Source organism: Bufo gargarizans, chromosome 3 (assembly GCF_014858855.1).
Source record: "Bufo gargarizans isolate SCDJY-AF-19 chromosome 3, ASM1485885v1, whole genome shotgun sequence".
In the NCBI taxonomy this organism is placed as follows: Eukaryota; Metazoa; Chordata; class Amphibia; order Anura; family Bufonidae; genus Bufo; species Bufo gargarizans.
The window spans coordinates 84,082,267-84,109,556 of NC_058082.1; the positions used below are offsets into that span (position 1 = coordinate 84,082,267).

The following is a 27,290-nucleotide window of genomic DNA, read 5'->3' on the forward strand; positions in this document are numbered from 1 at the left end:
ACACTCTGTATTGAGTGGACTCCTGCTCAATGCGGATTTTAGAAAAATGACTGGTTCAATTTAAAGGGAACCAGTCACCATGAAATGCAGTGCAATCTGCAGGCAACATGTTATAGAGCAGGAGGAGCTGAGCAGAGTGAGAAGAGATTCAGCAACACGTGTCATTTATACTTAATATTTATATAATTTTCTGAGCTCACAAGTGAGCAGTCTTATCCGTGACTGATAGATATCTGTGTATAATCATTTTAGGTCCCTTTACATCCGCCAGTGGCCAGGGCAGTTATCGGGAAGGAGCGTTCCCATCAACGCTCATTCCCAATAATTGCCTTGCGTAAAGGTACCACCACTCAGCCAAAGCTCGTTCATCAGATGAAAGCGTCGCTGATGTGGTCACCTAAATCATAGTTTCTGGGCAGCAGATTCTCCATGGGGGTTGAGTCCTCACGGGACCGCAATTTTGTGATGTGTTTGACCCAGCGATTTGCTCAAGGTCTCGCAGTTCGTGCTGCCCTCAGATTCCCTTTAATTCAATTTAGATGAGCTTGACAGATTTCCAAACGTGATAAGTTTCAGTGGTACAATGTCGTATAATTCATTCTGTGTGATCTTCAACAGGACTGTCACTTTACCATACGTGGCGGGAGGCTGAAAGAAGATGGAGAATATCAGCTACCTGTGGTAGTGCTAATGTTAAATTTCCCCCAGTCCACCAAGAGCTCACCAACGCTGCTGACCCCGGGTATGATGGAGAATCTGTTCCATGAAATGGGTCATGCCATGCATTCTATGCTGGGGAGGACACGCTACCAACATGTGACTGGTAAGAGCAGCCTGGACTTATACACATTTGCTATGGACTAGCGTCAACAATGTCAGTCCGAGTATAAAGTCTGTTGGCCTCCAAATGCGCCAAATTTATGCCTCTTCATAAATTTGGCGTGTCCGTGACATTCAAATAGCTGGCTAAGATCTGAACTGTAGCTTACACCACTTTCTTGTGTAAATTATAGATAATCTGATGGGCCATGGAATGCTGCGCCACTGCTTCTTTTACTCACCACTTTTGAAAAGTGGTGACTGGAGTACAAAATCGCTAATTATTGTGCAGTTATGGCACGTGCCATAATGTGCATTTTTAGTAAGGGCTCAGGCACCCGACCGGATTTTTATTCAGTGTGCTGAAGCACTCCCATGGAGCCATGCACACTACCACATTGATCCCTGTGGCTGTTCCGCAAGTTAGAGAACATGTCCTTTTCTAGTCCATTTTGCAGACAAGAATTGGAATGAGAGTGACAAAAACGCAAGGTGCACAAGTCTGTATTTTGCGGATTTGTGATTTGTGGACCAACATAGGGATACGGTTGTGTGCATGAGGCCTAACTGTGCCCCTGCTTAATACGTTGAGTAAATCTGTAAACACTTATCTGGTCTTGTAACGATTTTGAGCTGTCTGCAGGTATCTTCTCCATTCACAGCCAAAGCAAAAACTGTCCATGTGACTAGACGGCTGAGCCCTAGCTGTGTAGATGCCCACAGCGCAATTGTTTTAAAAGGGTTGGCCCACAAACAGCGTGGATCTCCCCATGGCACACGATAACGAGAATTGGGGAATGGTATTAAGCATGCATGACCTCCATTGACTTTTATAGGACTAGCGGAGATCCGTACATGACAGTCCTATGAGTTCAGCAGTCGTCTCTCGTGCACACTACAGTACCATTCACAGAGGGGACTCAGGGCGCACAGTTCTTGTGATCGCTGGGGGTCTCAGCGGTTGGATCGCAGCAATCATACATTTTGTGGATCGGTGAGAAATGTTAGTGGCCCAATACGCGCATCTGCTGAGTGAGTGATCCAATACTCCCCCTTCGTCTGCTCCACTTTCTCATAAAGCCTCTTACCCGCATATTTGTGTTGTGTTGTCATCCTGCACTGGGTATAAGGGCTCATGGCTGACTGAGATTGTTTGTTCAGTATCGTCTTTGATGCAGATGTTCTTTCACATGAGGACAACACACTGAATATGAATGAGAAAGATGGAAAATAACCTTTTTTTTTATGTTGACACAGCATAGAAGAATGTAGAGGAGGAGCGTCTGTTAAAAGCAGAACTTTTTAAGAGACCTTAAAGGGGTATCCCCCACCGATTCTGAGGGGTCGCACAGCTGGTCTAGTGATGTGCCCCCTTTTACAGTTTCCCTGCCCAGCTGTGCTTCCAGCCACCCCGGTGCAGCGACACCTTCATTCTCATCTCCTATTAGGCCAGATGCTTATGGCAGTCGGGTAGTTAAAAAAACGAAAAAAAAATTTGTCCTATTTTTCCTTTTTCATCCAAAATGATAATTTTTTTAAATAAATACATATTTGGTACCACTGCAATCTTAAAGGACATCCGTCAGCAGATTTGTACCTGTGACACTGGCTGACCTGTTATATGTGCACTTGGCAGCTGAAGGCATCTGTGTTGGTCCTATATTCATATGAGCCCACACTGCTGAGAAAAATGATGTTTTAATATATGCAAATGAGCCTCTAGGAGCAACGGGGGCGTTACCATTACACCTAGAAGCTCTGCTTTCTCTGCAACCGCTGTGTCCTCTCCACTTTGACAGGGACGTCATCACACCTGTAAAAGCGCAGAGGGCGCAGCAGTTGCAGAGAAAGCTGAGCCTCTAGGTGTAATAGTAACGCCCCCGTTGCTCCTAGAGGCTTATTTGCACATATTAAAACATCATCTGAACATGGTGCCCTTTAATGAGCAGTACAGTAAAGATGAAAAAAGCCCCCCAAAAAAAGCCTGTAAGGCTCAAACTAGGCCGGTCCTTAAAGGGGTTGTCCAGCTGTTAATATTGATGACCTATCCATTCCCCTTAAATGAATGGTTCTGTATACGGAACGCAAAAAACATTTGTGTGAACGAGCCCTAATACAATATCAAGTGAATGGAGAGAGTACTGGTAATTAAAGTACGCCACCGCTCCACTGGAGACGAGACCTAGTGTAATGACGAGGAAGCAGTGCTCACATGTAGCCTCCCCTCCTCATCTCACGGCTGATTGGCGGGGGTGCCGGGTGTCGGACCCCCACCGATGAGATATGGATGACCTATCCTGACGATAGGTCATCAATATTAATGGCTAGACAACCCCTTTAAGTGGTTATCTTTTTATTCTCAGTGGAGTCTGCGCTATTTTTGTCTGCAAAATGATAGAGCCCCAAAGAATTCCAGTTTAAAGTCTGTAAGGTCAAACCAGGGCCTCCGATATCTGTCTACAGACCTGGCAGAGCATGGTAACCTATCTCATAAAGGGGACCGGTGGCACAGGTGTGAACATAGCCTCACCGTTTTAGTATATTGATGGCTAGTCTCCACATTGATCCTGGCGGCCGGCTGTCGTTATCGGGGCGGCGGAAGCCACCGTAGAGCACAATGGCAGTTTCAGCTTTCATGTCGGGCCAGTGAGTGCCCTGCTAATGTTTGTGAAGGGTGTGAGCAGCTGTGTGCAAATCTACATCCTTCCAGCTGTGCAAATATTAACAGATTTTCTGTTTTTACCAAATATGAATGAACTTGTGCTGGATGTTTCTTTATTTCATTTATTACATTGAGAAATGTCATATTTTCCCCTGTACGTTTTTTATCATCCTTAAATTTTCGTCTTTTAATCTGTAAGAAATAAGTACATTACAGTACAGTAAAATGAGAACGTGTAGGGCCCCAGTCACACTATGCTATATATATATATATATATATATATATATATATATATTTTGTAAGCACTGAAATCAGTAGCTACTTATGTGAATGAAGCTACAGTTGAAAGGCAGGTGTATTTTGCCTCTTCATTTAAAACACCCCCCCCCCCCCCCCCCCCCCCCCCCCCCCAAGTTTTTTATTATCTCAGAAACCCCCTTTAATTAGACTTTTCCTTTTAGGCTACTTTCACACTTGCGGCAGAGGATTCCGGCAGTCAGTTCAGTCGCCGGAACTGCCTGCCGGATCCGTCAGAACACATGCAAACTGATGGCATTTTTCAGATGGATCAGGATCCTGATCCGTATGACAAATGCATTGAAATGCCGGATCAGTCTCTCCGGTGTCCTCCGGAAAAACGGATCCGGCATTTATTTATTTTTTCACTTTTTTTGCGTTCTGAGCATGCGCAGACCGCAATGCTGGATCCGGTTTGCCGGAACACTCGGGGCCGGCATTAATGCATTTCTATGGGAACATTTTTGGGACGGAGCATGCTACGGTATTATCTCCGTCTTCAAAAGTCTAAAAGACTGAACTGAAGACATCCTGATGCATCCTGAGCAGAATGCTCTCCATTCAGAATGCATGGGGATAAAACTGATCAGTTATTTTCCGGTATCAAGCCCCCAGGACGGAACTCAATGCTGGAAAAGAATAACGCTAGTGTGAAAGTACTCTAACCCCTCCTCTCATTATTACTCAGAACTTGATTCCTTTATTTACCTGTAAGCCCCACACTCCTTGATACCTGTGTCAATACTGGCTATTTTTCTTTTTCCTTTTTCCCATAAGGGATGGCTGGACCAATGTACAAAATGAATGTTGGCGCTATGTAAAGATTATTAGGCTTCCCATAGTGGTGCATTAGGAAGTTATCATTTTCCTAGAGATGGGTGCAGGAGGGGAGGATAGCAACCCTTTTCCTGATATCTGAAGATTGCCCTGAGAGCAGCAGAATCCATAGGGAATCAATCATGTCTCATGTTGTCGTCAGATATCGGTAGTGGTGAAGAATACCAGATACAGCATGCTTCATGATAATGATCAGGTACATTGTGGCTGTTGCCTGATCAGTCCTTGACCGTGTAGCAGCTTCTCTTCTCTATGGGGATGATACAGATGCAGTATAACTAATTGACATTAACTCCTCTTACTTCTGTTTTCTAGGCACCAGATGTGCTACAGACTTTGCTGAGGTCCCTTCTATTCTGATGGAGTACTTTGCTAGTGATTACAGGGTTGTAAACCAGTTTGCAAGACACTACCAGACAGGACAGGTGAGCTCCGGGGACTGGATGTCTTTTATTATAGCTGTATATTATATATATGGCTAGTGCTACACTCAGACTGCTGTTGCTTAGTCCTTTATTGGCACATTACACTTAACATGTAATGATGCCACAGCTGGGGGACACTCATCGACTTCATGACCTCAGTGTAGATCCAAGGACTCTTCCATGTCACTTAATGGATTTTACTTTTATCCGTTCATAAAGAGGGTTTGGATGCATTTTGTAGGTTTCATATAATATCCCTGCATAAAGGGGTTGTCTTATCTGAGACATTGGTGCCTTATCACTACGATATGCCACCAATGTCAGATAGGTGCTGGTCCCACCTCTGATGGCCACACTTATCTCCAGAAAGACTCTCGAAGTGAGCATGCACATGTGCACCTTCCCTCTGTTCATTGCTATGGGACTTCTGAAAATAACCGAGCCAGCGCTCTCCGGCAGTCCCATAGAAGTGACTAGAACGGTGGCCGCTGTCCCTTGGCTATTTTTGGAACTCCATTAGAAATTAATGGATAAAACGCTGCGCATGTGCAGTATGCTCTCCTTCACTTTCAGGAGCCCTATATGGAGATAGATACAGTGCTGGGGCCCAGAGAGAGGTCCCACACCACTGTCTTAGATGAGGTAACCCATTTAAAGGGACATTAAACAGGGTTTTCTGGGACCCAGACACTGTCGTAAATCTACCTGAGATATAACACGTCTGTAGAAGAAACTTCATAATATACTTACCATTCCGAAGTTTATCGGTCTTTCTGCAACCAGTCTGGGGGTGTGGAAGGGGCGTCACTTCTGCTGTGGACGGGGCCAGAACTATTTCTCTCCTTGGCTCATCCACAAACTCCTGAATCCAACTCATCTGCGCCAAGAAGAGGAATGGTTTTTGGCCCTGTCCACAGTGGAAGTGACGTCCTATCCATAACCCAGACCGGAAACCTAGTAAGGGAGATGTTGGTGGAAGCTGAATTTTCAGAATAGGGTTGTCGCATGACCAGGTTCCTGAGCGGCCGATCCACACTACTTCTTAATGGTGTGTATATAAGTTTTCTCCTACAGGTATGTTCTGTATAATTACCGTAAGTTGGTTTTGTGGTACCTTCTGGGGAAGGCGGGGTAATCTAACGTTTAGGGAGACTCCTTACTCTCCTCTAGATAAATTTGAGGGAGAAAATAATCTGGTCAAATAAACTTTTTCACCTGATCCTTTTGTTCTCACTGGAGATAAGCCACCAGCAGAGGTGTCTGACGAGGGTCTTTCTCCCCTCTCCCTATTGAATCACATACACTCACAGCTGAACCGTTCATGTGTGGAGTAGTCGGGAGAGATCTCCCTCGGCCAAATGAGCATTGTGCCTATAGCTTCTTGATGGTGTACCAGCTCCACACCAAAAATGTAGGTGACACAGTCCCTTTATGATAGAGAGAATTAGGTAATTTCTTTGCCAGATTTCTCCACTAAAAACTTTCTTTTATGTCGCAGCCTTTGTCTAAGCCTATGGTGTCTCGTCTTTGCGAATCCAAAAAAGTTGGCGCAGCTTCGGATATGCAGCTCCAGGTGAGTGAGTTTGAGCCTTGTGAGGTTGACATGTATGAAAAAAATTGTGGAAATATCAATCTACACTGGACATTTGAGGCATGCTGAAAATTTTTAAAATTTCATGAAGAACAGGGCATGTGTCAAAAACAACCCTTGACAAGCATAGACGTCACCAATGCCATGAATTTCTACCGCTCCTATACAATGGCCATACAGTATTATACCCATTTACGTAGTGCTGACCAGTTGCCCATGGGATAGACACCGCAGAGCGAATTCTAATCAGTACACTGTCTGGTTTCTGTATTCCAGGTCTTTTACTCTATGTTGGATCAGATGTATCATGGAAAACACCCTCTAAAAGGTTCAACAACAGACATTTTAAGGGAAGCCCAGGAATCATCCTATGGACTGCCGTATATACCCCATACAGTGAGTATGCAGTCCTGTGACTTTTATGTATCAGTTTTACAGCTTTGTAAGGCTAGTTGTACTCTAGCGGCGGTGGGGATCTCTGCACACTTCAGAGTTGCCAGAGGTTTGTAAGCCTCCGTCTGGCCCCATTCACCATAATGGGGACCGGGCGGAGATCCGGCCGCATTCTGGCAAATATGCTGAGAATCGGCTGGAAGAAAACTGCGGTTTTCTTATGGTAATTTCTCTGCATATTTGCCGAAATGCAGCCAGATCTCCGCCCGGTCCCCATTATAGTGAAGGGACCACAAACTTGCGGCCATGCCGGAGTGCAGAGGGATTTGGCCGGAACACCCTGCTGGATCGCCACTGCTAGTGTGCAACTAACCTTTAGGCTGCTGCCACACGTTCAGTTTTTTTGATGCAGTTTTTTAAGCCAAAGCCAGGAAAACTGCATAAAAGAACCTGAACGTGTGGCAGCACCCTAATGCAATTTATTTATTTAGCGTAAACCTTTTTTGTTTAGTGGATTTTAAAACTCGTCCCCCCGAGCTGCAGGGCTCATCATAACTAATGAGCACTTGCCTGAGCATCAATATAAGCAATGAGGGCATCCATTCACTGACTTCAACTAGAGATTTTCCTGTATTTTTTTATTTTTCTTAATTCAACATTTGGTTAATTTAGCAGTAAGAACCAATAGCAGATTACGATACGGGTGTTTGGGGCGGCCGCCATAAGCCCAATACTCCTGAGGCCACTCAAGATGCCCATCAATATTCCTGGGCAAACATCCAGGATATGTTTTGCCAGTGCCCCTCGTTTGAATACTACGGCAGGGTACGGGAGCCCTTCACCGTTACTCTCATAGGCAACAAGCCACTAAGCCTGAAGCCTATGAGGCTGTAGAGCGGCACAGACAGGTGTGATGATGTCATTGTGACCGCCCACTCCATAAGGCCTGCATCGCAGAAGACGGGAGTGAGGCGAGTATTGCTTTTTTAATATTTGGTTTTGTCACTGATCATACCTGCAAAGCTGACGTGGTTAACTAAAGAAAAAAACGTGTATTGTGTTGTCCGCGTATATGGTCATGTAAGCTTCTAATGCTCTTGTTTGTGTCGTGCGCTCTCGGTTCCAGGATAGGTTTTCTTTATTATGATGTGTTGATCTTTGTGTATTGAGGTTGATGAACTGCCCGGTTTTAGTAGATCCCCTTCAGCTCGTCACAATAGTATAAAGTATGAATAATTGCGCTAACACCTGGCTTATGTCTAGAAGCCTCAAAGTGGTTAATCGGATGCTAAATTCCTCTCCACTTCCCCCGAGTAAATGCGCTCTAAATGTTTACATTACGCTCCGCTCTATATGTATCCGTGACGGCTTCATACAAACAGCCAAGTGCCCTGAGCTGGACCTTTAATCTTCTCTTCTGCTCTGTTAACAGTATGAAAATGGTCTCGTGCTCGGTTTATTTAAGCGTTAAGAATTAAACATGGTTTCCACTAAGAGACAATTGATTCGGCAGAGTGTCTGGATTTTGTGGGCTTGTGGTTTTCTCCTAGAGTCCTGAAAGCAGTGTTTTTTTTTATTTTTATAAACTCTTCTTATAAAGTGATGACATATGCTAGGCTTATGGTGGGGGGTTTACCTCTGGGAACCCATCGATCCTGAGTAGTGTTGAGCGAACTTGTCTTTTAACTTCAGCATCCAAGGTTCGGGTTATCGGAGAATCCCATTATGGATACAGTTACAACGGACCAATAACGGAATTCTATGGCGGCATGCACCACGGAAGCCTATGGCCAGCATAGACTTCTATTATGATGGAATGCAAGACGGAATGCCTCTTATAGGCTGGTGCACGCCATCATAGAATTCCGTTAATGGTCCGTGGTAGCAGGATTCTCTGATAACCCGAACTTTGGACGCCGGGCTTAGCCTTCAGGTTGTGTAGAGTGGTTGATACAGCGCAAAAGTTGGTACTGAGCCTCCTTCTTCTCATGAAACCTAGCAATATTCCATTGCTTTATAAGATGTGAAAAACCCTTTAAAGTCTTAAAGGAGCATTGAATCTAACAACCATAGCTTAACCCCTTAAGTATCGGACCTATTGTTTATGGGACAAGATGCATTTTTTTAATGGCACCATTTCATTGACCATGTCTTGCATTGGAAAACAGGGGAAAAAATTCTTTGTGGGGTAAAATCGAAATAAAAAACCCACACAATTCCACCGAGGTTTTTGCAATTTGATATTACGACGTTCACTGTGCGCTAAAAATGACGTCCTTATTCTGCGCGTCAATACAATTACAGCAATAGCACATTTGTATAGTTTTTATACTTATGCCCTGTAGCTTAAAAGTGTCATACTACCTGCCCCCTACCACTCCGGTCCTGTGCACTGGCTCCCACTCGTCCATCTTGCGGTCCCTGGCTTGTTTTCTTGTGACCGGGTACGGACATAGCCTCGGGCACCGCTGCAAGCTGGTGACTGACTTAGGGACACGTCACTGTTGAAGTCAGTGACTGGCTGCAGCAGTGCAGATGACAGTGTCCATAGCTGGCCAAATCAAGCCAGGACCCGGAGAGTGCACGGAACTGGATCAGCGAGGGGCAGGTAAGTATGAATCTTTAAATAGGTAATGCAAGCTAAGGCTACTTTCACACTGGCGTTTTGGCTTTCCGTTAGTGAGATCCGTCATGGGCTGTCACAAGCGGTCCGAAACAGATCAGTTTGCATTCTGAATGGATAAGGATCCGTTCAGAATGCATCAGTTTGCCTCCGTTCCGTCTCCATTCCGCTTTGGAGGAAGACCCCAAAACGCTGCTTGCGAAACTGAGCCAAACGGATCCGTCCTAACACACAATGTAAGTCAATGGGAACGGATCCGTTTTCACTGCCACAATCTGCCACAATAGAAAACAGATCCGTCCTCCAGTGACTTTAAATGGTGTTCAAGATGGATCCGTCTTGGCTATTTTTAAGATAATACAAACGGATCCATTCTGAACGGATGCAGACGTTTGTATTATCTGAATGGATACATGACGGATCCGCACAAAGCGCGAGTGTGAAAGGAGCCTAAGGGGCACCAGTAAAAAGAGTATAATTTCTGGAAAACCCATTTAAGGCAGTTATGATTTTTCTCCTCTGTAGGGGAGTAATGATCCATCATCTTTTAATTCACCTTGCACTAGGCATTGAACACTATGGAACTATCTAAAGCTGCCCATAGACCGCAATCACTGACAGCTATTACTGACCCCCCCCCACATGGATTCTTGGCTTGGCCGAGCATGCATGTGTTCACAGTAGGGGGAGGGGAATAAGCCATTGGCAGATAGCTCTGGCAGCAACTTATCTATCTTAAAGGATCAGGCATTAAAAATATCCGAAAACACTGAAATTGGTGGCAATAGAAGCTAGAGAGAAGAACATGGCCACTCATCTGAGAAAACAAATGTTGGAAGATTTTAGAAATGAAGGTGATTTCACTATAAATAAGGACAAGGGATTAAATGTCAATATGTAAGTGTTGACTAAGCGGACTGATAGGAGGGGCTGGAGTGCTTCTTTAATGTCACCAAGCAGGTAATTGCAAATGCAGCTCCTTGTACAGATGAGGAGATTGACAAGACCGGAGCCATTGAGGATTGAGACGTAACTGTACCTGCTTATAAAAACACCTCCAGGACATGTAATAAAAATGATTATGTTGTTGTGAATGGAAAAGAGAAGAGGATTTGAGCGGAGGGTGTCGGGAATCGCATGGTGATGACAGAATAGATTATCCGGCCAAGAGGTGGCGCGTGGCTGCGCTTATATTCTGCAGCCCTGGAATAAAACTGCACATAGTATTCAGCTCAGAGAGATAATGGAGTCATTCCGTCCAGTACCTGGGATCGAGATTTTTATTTACTTTTTCCTGAGTGCGTTTTGCTATAATTTGCTCCAAATTTATCAAACTTTAACAAACGTAGACCGGCACCGGATTTGTCACAGGGGCTCAGGCTGGATGTGGTGCAGGGAGACACTTTTCTCTGACTAAGTATTGGTCGGCTTGCATTGAGACAGAATTTTATGGCAGATTTGGGGCGCATAGCATTGCATCTTAGACCACGTCACCGATCTTTTGATACGTCAGAACCTGAATCCGTTCTTTTGAGCATCTGTTATAAGCAGTTTGCATCATTTTTCCATCAAAGATAAGTTATATTTCTCGCCCAGTTTCCTTGGGGGACACAGAAGACCTTGGGTATAGCTCATCTCCATAGGAGGCGTGACACTAAGTGAAAACTGTTAAGCCCCTCCTCCACAGCTATACCCTCAGCCTGGAGAGAGAGACTGCCAGTTTTTTGCTTAGTGTCCAAGGAGGCAAGACACTCCCTGCTCTGCAGGGCTGTTTTCCCCTTGTTTTAAATTTTGATTTTTACTTTTTTCTTTTCTTTTGTTCCAGAATACGGGACAACAGAGACGCACTAGACCTCTCTGTTTCTCCCGGGGTCGAGCTGCGCCAGTGCCGGTCATCCGCACTGCTGCCTCCCCCACAGAAGGCAAGGTGGATCAGGGCAGCCCAGCTCCCCTACATCCCGCCAGCACAAGGGTCGCCCGCACGCCAAGTCCCTCTTCCAGCGTCCTGCCACTACGGTGCCAGTAGCTGAAGGGGCGACCCTGCTGGAACGGACCGAGGGTGAAGACGGCTATGGTGAGAGATTGGCTTCTCCAGCCCTACGTCCCCCCCCTCACCCCTCACCCCACCCCGGTCTCCTGCGTGCCTGACTCCCATACTGACAGGGCCTCTGGACCCTTTTGTCCCTGCTAGCCCTAGGCTGGCCCCTGGCTGCCACAGGGCGACATTTTGCTCCCATAGGACATGGCACCCTTCTTCCTGCAAGAAGAATGCCTGGGGAGCTGCAGACCTAGCTGCCCCTGACGTAGGGGTTAGGCAGGATTCCCACCCTCACAGACCCGGTCTCAGGGTCCCCCTCCCTCTTACCGGCCACTGCTTCAGGGCCACAGGGCCCGCGCCTTGCTGCCCCTGGTCCATCACGGGCTCCGGTCCGGTCAGCACTAATATTCCGGTGCGGCCGGGCGCCGCAAAAGATTTTAGGTTCCGCGGCTCCCGCGGCGGTCCGCCATTCCAGGCCTCCTTACTTCCGGCAGGCGGGGTGGGCTCCCGCGGCCAGCGAGCCACCATTCCAGTCCTGTCTCTCCGGCCGGCCGGGTGGGCTCCCGCGCCGGCGAACCGCCATTCCGGGCCCCTATCTCTTCTGGCCGGCGGGGTGGGCTCCCGCGGCCGGCATTGGGCTATGCCCAGCAGGTGGCGGTCGGCGGGGCTCCGCTACTTGGTCCCAGGCTTCGGCCTGCTGTGCCGCAATCCCGACCGGCCCGCGGGGTGGGCTCCCGCGGCCGGTTTGAAGCGCCGTTCCGCCCCAGGTCCCGGCGGTATGACGGGCCGGGGGCCGCAATTTAGCCCCCGGCTTCGCGGCCTACTAGGCCGCAATCTTCCGGTCTCTGGTGGAGGGGGCGGGAACTTCTCCAGGCGCGAATTTTCCCGCCTGGAGGTTCCTCCGCCCCCAGGGGATCGCACGCCGCCCTCCAGGCCGGATCCCTGTTAACCCTTTGGGTGCAGGCCGGCTCCCAAAATTGGGTCTGTATAGTTGGCCCCCATTTTTTTCTCAGGGCCCCTATATGGTGGCTCCCCTTTAGCCTCAGAGGCTGAGTTGAAAGAAAAAAATAAAAATAAATAATGAAATAAAAATAATAGATCATGATTTCTATTGGGCTGCGCTTGACGCTGCAGCCTCATCAGTAATGCTGCATGTCTGCATGACCTCCTTCCACAGGCGGCATGGTGTTGCGCTCCCAGCCTGCGTCGCTGCTAGGGCATTTCCCCTTTTAGGCGGTTTTCTTGCCTCTTCCAGGATACGGCGCTGGCCAAGTGCATTCGGCCCTCTGTAGGCAGCATTCATCGTCTCTCCAGTTATGGTGCCTGCCATGTGCATTCCCCCCCCCCCTCCTAGGCGGGCTACTGCACTCTCCCTGGCTGGCCATGTGCATGACCCCCTTCTTGGGCGGAATGCTGCACCTTCACCGGATACGGTGCTGGCCTTCTGCACGACCCCCTTCCATAGGTGGAACGCTGCACTCTCTGGATTTGCTGCCGGCCATGTGCGTGACCCCCTTCCGTGGGCGGAACGCTGCACTCACTGGATTCGCTGCCGGCCATGTGCGTGACCCCCTTCCTGGGCGGAACGCAGCACTCTCACTGGATCTGATGCCGATCATGTGCATCCCCCCTTTTTTAGGCGGGATACTGCACTTTCACCGGATACGGTACTGGCTGTGTGCACGACCCCCTTCCAGGCGGCGCTGATGTGCTATGATGTACTTATGTACTATGTTATTATGCTGCACTCTCGCTGATGTGCTATGATGTACTTATGTACTATGTTATTGTGCTGCACTCTCACTGATTGCGCTGCCGGCCTTTTCTTAGGCGGTATGCTGCACTCTCATTGGATTCCCTGCCGGCCTTAGGTATGCCTCCTTCCCTCAGACAGCATACATACATCCCTCTGTCTTTGGGTGTTTCCTCGCAGGTACGTTGCTGGCCACGTGCATGTACCCCATACATGGCAGGGTGCTTGCACTCTCGCTGGATCCGCTGTCGGCCATGGGCATGACTCCTCTTCCGTAGGCAGTGTACGCACTCTTGCTGGATTCGCTGCCAGCCAGGGGCATGCCTTCCTTCCTCAGGCGACATGCACGCGTTCTTAGTGACTGTGGTTGTCTCTCGCCAGTACGTTGCTGGCCATGTGTATGACTCCCATGCATGGCGGTGTGCTCGCACTCTCCCTGGAGGAGATGCTGGCCATGTGCTTTACCCCCTTTTTCTGGGCGGTGTGCTACACTCACCGGATACATTGCTGGCCATGAGAATGGCCCTCTATCATGGGTGGAACGCTTGCACTTCCATTGGATACGGTGCTGGCCTTGTGCGTGACCACTTCTCACTTCAAGGGCAGAATTTGGCACGCTCCTGGGATTCACGGCTGTCCTTATGTGGCTGGGCTGGACTTGTACATGTCCCCATTCATTGGCAGAGTAGTTACTCTCTCGCTGAGTTCAGTGTTGGGTGTATTATTGCTACACTCATTTAATGCTAGGATACCCTGTGCATGTTCCCCTTTCACTAGATGGACCTCCTGCATTCCTGCTGGTTTATAGGGTATGTCCTGCTTCTCTGAAGTAGGTTCGGCCTTAGGCATCACTCCCTTTTGGGACCGGTCTTTGCACTCTTGCCAACTGTAGTTGGCCAGGTACAATTTCCCCCCTTTCGGGGTGGACTGATTGCGTTCCGTCGCATGCTATACTGGTTTTGTGCATAGCTCCCTTTCAGGTTGCACTTTGCGATTCCGTACATGCTGTGGCGCTCTGGGACGAGCCCCCCTTTTTTCTAGGTGGGTTGGCCTTCTCGCTGCTTGCGGGGCTGCTCGTTCGTATGCCTCACCTGCTTCCTGCGGCATACCTTTGTTTCTTGGGAGCCGATGCTTGCCGCCAGCCTTGCACTCGTCCCTAGGGAGTTCCTTCTGTCCTCTTGACCGGACAGGCTCTATTTCTCTCTGCTGCACCGAGCTGGGTGGTGCTCATTCATTTAGTTGGCCTTTCATTCCAGGGAGTGTTCGTGGGTCCTAGATGCATGCCCTTTGCGTCCTTCTGCAGCATTGCTTCCCTGCGCTAGTGGTCCCATGGTCGAGAGTGCTGTTGTCTGCGGGGCCTCTCGAATTCTTCATTGGCGCTGTCAGGACTGCGGTTCCCTTGCCTGCCAGCAATTTCCTCCTCTTCGGATGCAGTGTGGTATGAGTCCTTCCTCTTGGCGCCTCTACGCTTTCTGTCTGATCTGCTGCCGGGTTCGGGCTGCTCTTCTCGGGACGGTCACCCAACTTCTCTTGGGTGCTGGATTACCCAGGTCCGGAGGACCTCCGCCTTGGGTTCTTCAAGGTATTCGCCTTCTGCGAGGCGGTGGACCGGGCGTCTCACAGTGTAGCGGGTTCTGTTTTTGAGCTGTCTTATGGCTTCCCTGTTGCCCACTCCTCCTCCTTTCGGTTGGAGGGTGTTATGTCGGCCTCTGTCTCGACTGCCTCTTTTCGCCGGCTTTGTTTGGCTCCCGCTCTATACAGATCACTCCGATGTGGCTTCCCACAAGACTACGGAGGCTGTGTTTTCACTGTCCTCCCCTCTGGGGTGAGCCTGGTTGTTCCTGTGGATGGTTCCGGTGTTCCTTTTGGCCTCGTACTGTCTCCCTTGTTCGCGCTGGCTGTATTAGCTGTGTGCTTATTTACCGAGTCTACCGCGTTCTGTCCTCCCGCTGGGTGCAGATTGCGTGGCCCGTTCTAAGACGATGGTCCTGATGTAAACTTACCTTCTCGGTAACTTGGGGGGACTACCTTTTCGGTTCAGATTGTCCTTTGATCCCACACAGGGGCTGTTCAACGTGGTTACATCAGCATGGTCTTTAGCCTGCCTTCTCCTGGCGTCTGGCGGATCCTTTTGGGTCTTTGCATCTGTCCTTCTGCTCCCCATTCGGGTGGATGCGGGTCAACGTTGTTCGGGGCCGACGGGGCTAGTTTTGTCGACCCTTCTGCCCGTGTTACTGGTCTGCGCCTGTTCTCATTGGGTTTCGCCTGCTTGCCAGGCGACTCCAGCGGGTTCACTGCTGTCCACTCCTGGCTGTGTCTCGTCCAGGTTCTGTCGTAAGATTTAGGGTTTTTTGTCTGGGGTTCTGTGGAAAGCTGTGCATTCCCCACTCTGAAGTTCTTTCCCCATGGTTCTGTCTTTTGGTTGAGGTGTCAAGTGTCGGCGCTGTTCTTCCTCTTCCAGCGTTCCCGACCCTCTGGGCCTGCCAAGACCTTCTTCCTCGGAGTGGCTCTTTGGTTCCTCTGTGCTGTCCTTCGGTACCGCCCTGGGGACTATATCCAGAGCTCTCGGCGCTCCAATCTTGCCCTTGGAGCTGTTACAGGAGTTCACTCTATCCTTCTGTCCTGTACGGTTGTGTTCCGTATCAGTCGTGTCTCTGACGGGTGCCGGCATGGCCCCTTTTTTTGTTATGAGTTTTCTGTCCTTTCCAGGACAGGGCTGTTCTGCATCTCGTTTCTTCCTTCCTTCCTTCCTTCTGAAGGTGGTGTTGCCTTCGCTTCAACACCTCACCTATTTGGACGTTGTTTGGGCCTGGCCGTTGTTTACTTGGAGATCTCCGACTCTTGCAGTCGTTCGGCCTCTTGGGTTTCCAGGAGGTCTGTGCATAGGGTTGGCAGACTCCAGGGTGGTTTTCCTCCGCTTGATCAGGTTGGCTATTGCTGAGGTTACCGCACCTAGGGCAGGATTCTGTCTTTGGTGTCACCGTTCCTTTCACCAGAGCGGTCGGTGCCTCCTGGGCCGGAGGCATTGGGCTTCGGCCGTGCATTTGGGCACGGTGGCCACAGGTCTGCCTTGCACGCCTTTCTGAGTTCTACAGGGTGCATACTCTGACTTTGGCAGATGCTGCCTTACCCCGCCTGGGTTTACAGGCGGCGGTTCATTGATGCCTTTCGGGTGCTTCGCCTTGGTGTTGTGGTCCCTCCCCCTTTTGGACTGCTTTTGAACGTCCCAAGGTCTTCTGTGTCCCCCAAGGAAACTGGGCGAGAAAACGAGATTTTTGTATAACTTACCAGTAAAATCTCTTTCTCGCTCTTTCCTTGGGGGACACAGCACCCACCCATTAATTGTTTTTTCTCTGTGCGTTTTCCGAGTTTTTGTTACCCGTTGGGTAGTTGGCTTGTTGGTTCCTTGTTGGACTTTGCCTTTTCTCACTGCTTGGACACGCAACTGGCAGTCTCTCTCTCCAGGCTGAGGGTATAGCTGTGGAGGAGGGGCTTAACAGTTTTCACTTAGTGTCACGCCTCCTATGGAGATGAGCTATACCAAGGTCTTCTGTGTCCCCCAAGGAAAGAGCGAGAAAGAGATTTTACTGGTAAGTTATACAAAAATCTCGTTTTGACTGGAGTAAAAGTATTTTTTTCAGGACTTTTCATCCCATCAAAAATAACTGATCTCTGACGGAAGTGACACAAACTGATCATAACGGATGCTGAAAATAACGGATCCGTTAGTTTTTTTTTTTTGTTTTTTTGCTGCTCTTCAGAAGGATCAAAAGAACGGAAAGCTAAACGTTGATGTGAATGTGGCCTGAGCCGTGTCCCTTTTCTGGTTAGGAACATGAACTTTGTCTAAACCTAACTGTGCCACATTGCACCATTTTTTTGGAGCAATTTGTGCCAAAATCTTGGTGTACTCACATTAGTAAAATTGCTTGATAAAAATTTGTCACATCATTACAAACGACACTCTTGTCTAGAGCTTTAACTCTGTTTTGTAACGTGTGGCCCCCACCCCACCGCCCTCACTGGATTGCACTGCATCTTTTGCAACTTTTTAAAAAGTTTTCAATAGATCTGCAGTAACCTATTAACATAGCTAACCCCACCCACTTTTTAAAAGTGCACAGAGTAGCGTAAAATCACAGAGTAAAAAAAAAAATTTGATCAATAGAAGGAATAGAAAAAAAAAATTCAATTCTGAAATAATTTTTTGGGGTTCGTTTTTTCCGGCATTTACTATGTGGTAAAGATGACATAACTTTATACTGCAGGTCAGCACAATTACAACAAATACAATTTATTTATTTATTTATTTTTTGTATTTTTTCTTATGTTTTACAGACCCCTGTTGTCAGGATCAGTGGGCATCCAAGAGGTCAGACCTCCCACCGATCAGATAACTATCCCCTATCCTGTGGAACACCCTCTTTAAAGAGTCCTTGTACTTTCACACAATTTTGTTTTCATTTAATAGAGAATGGTGTAAATAACAGATTTACAAATCACTTAATTTAAAAAATCTGCCTGCATCCTCCTGAAAAAAAAAGCTGTAAAGTCATGGCCACTAGGGGTCTTACTTCCACCTAATTTGCAGACCCCTGCCTGTTGTCAGGCAAGATCTGTCCCTAGAAAAAAAGATCCAGAAGACTGCTCACAGGAAGTGGGGGCATGTAAGAGCTAGCGGAGATCTCAAGGCTGATAAAAGAATTGCCTCTACACGGCTTTTGACGATTAAAAGAGCATCCTGTGTGTCATTAAGTGTGATATCCCCCTCATCTGTTATGTGATCTTCGTAGCTAAAAACAAACCTAGTGGGAAGTAATAGAGAGTATGCAGTAAACTGATGACAGATTCCATAAAAGGGAAGATGGCCCCTGCTTCTGAGTGAAATGCATCTAGCTGTGCAGCTGAAACGGGGAATAATTGGGCTGAAAAATATATTAGGGAAGTCCAAACATAGCTGTTCTTTTACAGTTATGATTGTACAAAGAAGCACAGGCATTATGCAACCTTTTTTTAAAACTCAAGTATGCTTTAAGGTAAAACTTAAAGGTAAAACAGTGGTATTTCTCTTGACAGGGTAATCATCGCTGATTGACATCATATTTCACATTGTGATTAGCTGTAGCTACTGAGAACAAGCCGCAACATGATCTGCACATGGCACATATCAGGCCCCGAGCAAATGATCTGATGAAATTGCTGGAACGTCTTAATCCCCTTCCTCGACTTGTTACCTCTACCTGGCGTTGTATAGAATAATTCAGTCTTGACTCTCTTGAGCCAGTATTACATGTAATGTTACCTCCAGCGGAAAGACGCACATCCCGATGGTACAGATTTTGCCTTTGGCGCCTGTTTTTCGCTGGAAATGCAGTGTCCTAGTTTGTACCGAGCAAGACAAGATCTTTCGCAAGCCAGAAGATTTGCATTGCCTACAGGAAATGTTCTAAGTGTTCTCCATTCACACCCAATTACCACGTCATTAAAAAAAGACATAAAAAGATTGTAAAACAAAAACAGCTCCACTTTTGCTACATTGGTCATTTCTGGTATTGCAGCTCAGCCCCATTCAAGCGAGCCATAACACTGAGAGTAGCCCATGGTTGAGGGACAATTTTTTTGGCAATTTTTTTTTTTTCTGCCAAAGCAGCGGAAGCCAGCCCCATTATAAACCAGTGAGGGTGCACTAGGCCAATTGTACAGCTCCCTGTAGAACGACATTTGGGGGGATGCTGTAAGTTGTGTGCTCAGTCCTCTAATACGGACATGCTTCTGCAGGAGTCAGCAGCTCTCTGGCTGCACATCCTTTACAGAGGACTGAGCGAGCAGCGCACAGCATCCCCCACATCAGCTCTGCACCAGCTCTTCTAATGGCCGTTAAAGGGGTTATCCCACCCCTATAATGCCCTCTAAAATGCCCGGGCCCCTCACACTAGTTATACTCACCCCGGCACCCGCAACGCTTCTGATGCCTGCACGGCCGCCGCTGCATCTCCCCGTTGAGCCCCAATAGCAGGCAGCGACTGGAACGAGCCTCCCTAGCATCGCAGGCAACACTAGGGAGGCTTGTCCCCGTTGCGGCCTGTCATTGGTTGCTGTTCCCGTTGCCGGATGTTTTGATTAGCGCGACGGAAAGATGCAGCGGGGGCCTCAGAAGAGACGCGAGTGCTGCTTCTGGTGTGTATAACCTGTGAGGGGCCCAGGCATTTTGGGGGGCATTATAAGGGTTGGATAACCCCATTAAGCATCCTGTAGGTACCAAGTTTTACTGCCTCATGACATTGACTCTGTAAAGACTTGTATGAGATTAGATGTGTAACATGACCTGCATTGTTTTTTCAGAAACAGCACCACCTTTGTCCATAGGCCTTGTCTGGTACTGCAGCCCCATTTATTATGGCATTGACTCCACTTGTTCCTATTTGATTTGGAAGTCTACAATACATACAGCCGCCCCTGTGCTCCCTGTTTATATCTAATACCGTCTGTTTGCTTTGATGCAGGCCTGGCAACTGAGATTTAGTCACCTAGCCGGTTACGGTGCCAAATACTACTCCTACTTGATGTCCCGAGCGGTTGCCTCCATGGTGTGGAAACAGTGCTTTGTGAAAAATCCATTTGATCGGTAAGAGTCTGTCATTCTTACACATCTGTAAATTTTATAATGGACATTTAATAATCAAAAAAAAGAGAGAGAGATGTAGTGGAGCTAAATTTGTCATTTGGATTTTAATTTACTTGGAACATTGTTATGATGAATTGTGCCAAGAGATCATCTCAGCTCTGCTACATTGACAAACTGATTACTGCTACATATGTAGGTGCCAAGCTACAAACCCATAAATGACACTAATGACATTTCCACTTTCTGTAAATTTAGGAGGAGACCATTTGTGTAATCCATCATGACATCTCTATAAAACACAGCCGACAGGGTGCGCTGAGGGGCGGGGGCCAATTATAGGGCATGCTGCATTTTATTCACCACTTCAGTAGCAACAGGTTCACTTTCGGAGATTACCAGGCAATTTGAAAGTTTTTTTCTCTCGATACTTTTATACTAATAACTTTTCTTCTGGATAGGTCATCAGTATCTGATCGGTGGGGGTCCGACACCAGGGACCCCCACTGAACAGATGTTTGATAAGTCAGCTGCGCTCACAGTAGATGTACAATGTACAGCGCTGTGCTTAATGAGCCGAGAGAAGGCCGCGGCGCTCAAACAGCTGATCGGCAGGGGGGCCGGGTGTTGGACCCCCACTGATCATATCCGGAGGATAGGTCATCAGTAGAAAAGTCTCAGGAAAACCCCTTTAAAGGTTTTGTTCTGGTGACAAACTCACATTAAAGGGATTCTGTCACCTCGTTTTCAATTATAGAGATGCGGACATGCACGGCTAGATCGCCGCTAGCATGTCCGGAAAAAAAACTGTCCTATAGGGCTGTGTCCTTTTATTGTGTTTTAAAAAATGACTGTACGAACCTTCTTGTTGCCGAGCCATGCCCCCTGTGAAGGAGCCCAGCACCGCCTATGTCCTCTGAATCTCCTCCTTTCGTCACAGTCAGATTGCTGTAATCTCGCAATGCGTGAGCTTGCGCATGCGCAGTGCCGGTATAGTGTTCCTTGCCTGTGCTGGCATCAGCCTCAGGGAAGGAACTGCGCGAGCTCGCGGCAATCTGACTGTGAAGAAAGGAGGAGATACAGAGGACGCAGGCGGTGCTGGGCTCCTTCACAGGGGGCATGGCTGGGCACCAGGAAGGTTAGTACAGCCCCTTGAGCTCCTTACAAAGCTCATTTGCATATCTCTAAAATAATTTTTTAAACAAAATAAAAGCACACAGCCCTATAGGACAGGTATATTGCGGACATGCTAGCGGCGATCTAGCCGTGCATGTCCGCATCTCTATAACCGAAATCGAGGTGACAGAATCCCTTTTAAGACTGCATTCACGTGACTGTATTTTTGTCCTCATCCCAATCCGCGTTTTTTTTTTTTTGTGGATCTGATGTGGGCCCATTCATTTCAATGGAGCCACAAGAAATATAGAGAGCACTCATGTGCTGTCCACATCCGCGTATCCATTCTGAAGCTCCACAAAAAACATAAAACGTGTCCTATTCTTCTCCGTTTTGCAGACAAGAATAGGCATTGTTACAATGGGGCTCGAGAAAAGTGCGGGGATGCACAAATACAGATGCCGTTTGCTATTTGCGCACCTCAAAGTGGATAGTCGTGTGAATGGAGCCTAAATGTATGAACAGGGGGTGATTTAGCGGTTGAAGCGTTTGTAATGGAAAACTGGTTTAGTTGCCCATAGCAACCAGTCAGATCGATCCTTTCATTTTCCAAAGGAACCCCGAAAAATGAAAGGTGTAATCTGGTTGGTTGCTATGGGAGACTAAACCAGTTTCCTTTACACCAGTTTTGATGAGCGTTTCCACCATAGACAATGATCTCTTGTTTAGACATGCTATAAATGGGGTGTGACTGACAGGAGTCCCAAAATGTCTCTGCTTGTGCCTGGTGGATAGTTAGACACACGTAGTGAATGGGAGATACGGAAACCATTAAGGGAACCTTGTAGGGAACAGTGGACATGGCAACCCATTCTGGGAATCTTTTGGAGAGCCCATCAGTCAGATCTTCACTGATCATCTTATTGGTATTCTTACAGCGATGACTGCTCATTATGAGAGCTAACATAAGTACAGGTTCTCAGTATTTCTTCTCATACTGAGCCGCTAGGACGGGACCAGCAGGCGGCTCCTAATGACATCAGTCACCATCATTAGGACCTGCCTGCTCGTCCCGTCCTAGCAGTTCAGGGAAGCCGTTCACAGCTGCCATTAGGAAGAAAGGTGCCACCCCACCTTCCCCAAGTACAAACTGTGCTGTCAATAGCAATTATATAGCAGATGTTGATATATTATAGATACATATCGAAAAGCACATTGATCCCCCCCCCATGATAGGTCCGCTTTAAAGATGCCAAGAGGAGTATTTTTACTATTTTGAAATATATTTAGGGCATCCACTTACCTTTAAGGTTTTTTGTGTGTAGCTCCTGTGTGTTTCCAAGGCAGCCTACTACAAGCAAATTTTGGGGCACATTTATTAATTATTAAAGGGGTATTCCCATCTTAGACAATGGGGGGCATATCGCTAGGATATGCCCCCATTGTCTGATAGGTGCGGGTCCACCACCGAGCGCTAATCCCCGCCCCTCCCATAGAAGTGAATGGGAGCGTGCTCCCATTCATTTCTATGGGGCAGACGGCAATAGCCGAGCCAGTGCTCGGCTATTTTCGGCGGCCCCATAGAAATGAATGGAGGGCAGCTGCGCATGCGCAGTGCGCCCTCCTTCACTTTCGGGGCTCCGTTCTCAATATAGTTGCGGGTCCCAGCGGTGGGACCCGCACCTATAAGACAATGGGGGCATTTCCTAGCGATATGCCCCCATTGTCTGAGATGAGAAAACCCCTTTAATAAAGCCCTGCACTGGTGGTGGGTCCACCGGCCTCTTCATAACTTCGGCGGATCCACCGCCACTTCTAAATGTAAGGCGGCTTCTGAGCTGTCTTACAAAACACCATTTTCTACGCCTAAAACAGGCATGGGAAACAGTAAATGAGATGGGCCAGTAGTCCCGTCCTCGCCCACGCAACACCCACTTTTTTAGACCTGGCATGAGCGGGGAGAATCCACAGATTGAGGAGCAAAGAACCTTTGCGCTGCAAACTGTGCCAGAAATACTCCTAATTTCGGAGTACATCTGCTTCATAAATAACGGCCTTTGTGCATAGTCCGATCCTGCAGACGTGCTACTCTCTTCTATCATCTCCTTCTTCTTCTTAAGGCTCATTCAGACGGCCTTATGCTGTCTGCAAAAATGCGGATCCGTGCCCTTTTCTTCCATTCTATTGCTCCCCAAAATAAATAAAACATGTCCTACACTTGTCAGTAAAAGTCAGGGAGTGACCCCATATGGGCCCGCAAAAATGTGGAATGCAATCCATTTTTGCAGACCTGCTGAACTGAAACGGATCTGTGTACAGCCGTCTGTATGAGCCCTTACTTACAGTACCGACTGACAGGAAAGAACACAGGACCGCTTGATCAAACTGCGTACATAGTTTGTTGCTAGCCTGCCATTATGGAGACACACCGGAATACATAGGAGCTGTATATAGAAAACAGTAGGGTTTTCCAAGACCGGGAACCCTTTTTGATATGGCCAGGCAGGGTGCAGGGAATAAAAAAAAAAAAAAAAGACTGACATGTCAGGGGTGCTCAAGTTCCAGTTCCTTCTGGTCCCTACTGGACCAGAATTGTGGCCTGCTGTCCACACGCATGTCACAGCTGCCAGACAATAAGCTGCCTCAGCACTGACTGGTGGTCATATACTATGCCTGCACACGTCACCAATGATTGGCGCAAGCAGTGACATGGATGTAGACCTCACATCACACTTCCGGTCCAGTGGGGACTGCAAGCGGAGGAGAAGGGATCTTCACTCTGGAACCACAGCAATACTGCATGTTCTCTGGCAGTATTAAAAAGGGATTCCTGGCCATATGGAGAACCCCTTCAATAAAGACTATTCACTAAATTGCTTCATTACTGCCATATTATAGGTGTTAAATCCATTGCATGCTGCAGTAAGTGGTAAAAATGTTAGATTGTCTGTCTAGCATAAAGGCAGAGAGTGTGCCAGGGCGAGATTGTCTCGTGTATTCCTGAGCATGCAGGTGCTGGTAACCGGATATGTCTTGTCTGTAGGGTGATGGGAGAGCGCTATCGCAAGGAGATGCTGGCCCATGGTGGAGGAAAGGAGCCTACCCTCATGGTTGAAGGTAAGAACATGAGCTGTTTGATCTTTGTGTCTGTGGGGCTGACTGGATGTGTGCTGGGCAAACAGCTGTGGTCATTAGATGGTTATCAATGGTGTCCGCCTGTTATCAGCTGTGTGAACCAAGCTTCTTAAGATCTTCCCATATCCAGGAGCACAACCCTCTTATGCTGAGCTTCTTCTACATTGTCCTTTTATACTTAGGGTCTGTGACTACCCTAATACTGTATACCCAGGGTCTGTGACCCTAATACTGTATACCCAGGGTCTGTGACCCTAATACTGTATACCCAGGGTCTGTGACCCTGATATGGTATACCCAGGGTCTGTAACCCTGATATGGTATAATACCCAGGGTCTGTGACCCTCATATGGTATAATACCCAGGGTCTGTGACCCTGAATACTGTATATACCCAGGGTCTGTGACCCTAATACTGGTATACCCAGGGTCTGTGACCCTGATATGGTATACCCAGGGTCTGTGACCCTGATATGGTATAATACCCAGGGTCTGTGACCCTGATATGGTATAATACCCAGGGTCTGTGACCCTGATATGGTATACCACCCAGTCTGGGCATGGAAAGATGCTACTGCACGCTGGGTGGTTCAGTTTCTGAGGTATTATGCATGGGTCCTATTCTAAATGACCTCTGCAGTTAGCCGTAAAACCCGTGCACAATACTGTCTGAGCCTCGCACTGTACCACCTAGTGCACAGTAACGATTCTTCACGTCCGATGTCACATCAGGACGAACAGATTAAAGTGGTTACCTGATGAAAAGTGCTTCTGTGAGCGCCGCGGCCGTCTCTCTGCTTTTCCTAGGCCAAGTGACGACACATTCACTGATCACGTGGCCGAGGAGCAGCTCAGCCCCATTGAAATGAATGGGGCTGAGCTGCGACACCAAGCACATCCGCTATACAATGTACGGCACTGTGCTTGGTGAGTTAGAAGAACGCAGCGTCGCTTGCAGGAGTGCCACTGCCTTCTCAAAACAGCTGATTAGCAGGGGCCCCACATGTCTGACCCCCGCGGATCACATACTGATGATCTATCCAGATAGGTTATCGGTAAAAAAAAAAACTAATTAAGCAGAGGAGGGGATGATGTAAAATAGAAAAGTGGTACTCACCTTATAAAGGTACCGCCAATCCATCATAGCACCTATCCCTGCCAGACCGTAACTGATTATGCGCCGTTCCCACTCACATGACTGCTGTAGTCAGTCACTGGCCTCAGTGGTCGTATATTGCTGAGGCCAGTGATTAGCTTAGCTGTGAACAGCACATCATCACTTCCAGTCCGGAGGGGACAGGAACCACACCGCTGGGTTGGCAGTTCCTTCATAAGTTGAGTGACTTTTTTTTATTTTTTTTATTTCTTACACCTCCCCTGCCACTGCTGAATTTTAATACTCGACAACTTCTTTAAAGGGGTTCTGCAGTTTGTTTTAACTGATGATCTATCCTCTGTTTGAGAAGGCAGCAGCACTCCAGCAGTGGCCCTGGCAAGGGCATTGATATTACTTATTGTATTACTTATAATCTCTATCATTCATTGTGGTTTTTCAATTTGTCTGTAAAAAATGTTGGCTGCCTGTGTTTTTGGGATAAGTTGCCCAGAAAATAAAGAATTTGTGTTGGCAATCTTGAAGGTCATGAGGTGGAGGAGGGCAGGACCAGCAAGTCTCATCGGACTCGTCTCCCTCGCAGCGCTGGCACACGCTGCAAGGTTTGGCCTGTCCGTACTGTAAGGGTACATGCACACGTTCAGGATTCATGTGCGGAGAATCCGCACTGAAATCCGCAGGTGTTCGCAGGCAAATCTGTGCGGTCAATCCGCATTAATTGGTGCGGATTTGCGTGCGGATTCGGTGCGGATTTTCCGCATGCGGCTTTCACTAAGTGAATGAAGAAAATCCGGTCAGGAAAAATGAAATAAATTGACATGCTGCGGATTTTAAAATCCGCACCGCAGGTCAAAATCTGCGCGGAAAAAATCTGCATCATGTGCATTGAGAATTTCAAATTCTCATAGAATACAATGTACATGACCTACGGTGCGGATTTTCCGCAGGAAAATCCGCACGCAATCCTGATCGTGTGCATGTAGCCTAAAGGTATTAAAGGCTACCCCAGAAGTGACAGCGCGTCCGTCACTTTATTATGCAGCCCTACTAGGGCAGCATAGCGGAGGTGACATGTTCCCTTTAAGTTTTCTATCTTTCTGTGACAGCTGGGTGACAACCATCATGACCTCAATCCCGCCAGCAACATGCCTGAGTAAACTGGCCGACTAGAGATTCGTTTTTTAAAGACCTGGTCCTTCAGCAGGTCCGTGCGCTCGCCCATTAGATCCAATCCGTGCACTCGCCCATTCGCAGTAGGGGCTCTCGGTGATGTTATATTGGCGGGCCGTATTGCTTATCTTTATGTTGTGTCCAAGTGTTATTGTAATTCTCAGACTAAAGTGCAGGAAACCTTTGATCGATTTCCCCTCACATTCCTGTGCGCATTTTCTGGCTGCTGCTCCCGTCTATCTCTGCCGACATCTGCTCTTCCTGTTATGTTTTATGTGAACTTTACATTTAGGCCTTTTTTTCACCCCCACTGTTCCCCATGCTGAGCTGGTATAATGACCCAGAACATAAAAATCAGTGGGCAGGGGCACTGCAGGTGGGTCATTCAGGAGTCTGGTAAAGCTGGGTTACAGACCTGTGTGTGGGGGGGGGGGGGGGGGGGGCTGCAGGAGACACCACCCAGATTTCCTGGAAACAAATATAAAACAGTTTAAGGGTCCATTAACACGTCCGTAATTTGGGTCCGCATTCGTTCCGCAATTTGCGGACCCATTCACATTCAATAGGGCTGGAATGGATCCGCATCTGCATTTTCGGGATCCGCATCAGTTTTTTCGGGATCCGCAATTCTGTTCCTGAAAAAAATAGAACATGTCCTATTCTTGTCCGCAATTGCGGACCAGAGAAGGCATTTTC

At 47.8% G+C, this 27,290-nt stretch overlaps 1 protein-coding gene across 1 annotated transcript in view; it reads left to right on the forward strand.

The window, feature by feature from the left end:
• Positions 1-27,290, forward strand: part of LOC122931395 (mitochondrial intermediate peptidase) — a 101,433-nt gene that overhangs the window by 40,059 nt on the left and 34,084 nt on the right. Inside the window, 6 exon segments of the mRNA XM_044285469.1 lie at positions 619-823; positions 4,931-5,040; positions 6,539-6,613; positions 6,908-7,027; positions 19,942-20,063; positions 24,220-24,293. Coding sequence (XP_044141404.1) covers positions 619-823; positions 4,931-5,040; positions 6,539-6,613; positions 6,908-7,027; positions 19,942-20,063; positions 24,220-24,293 — 706 coding nt within the window.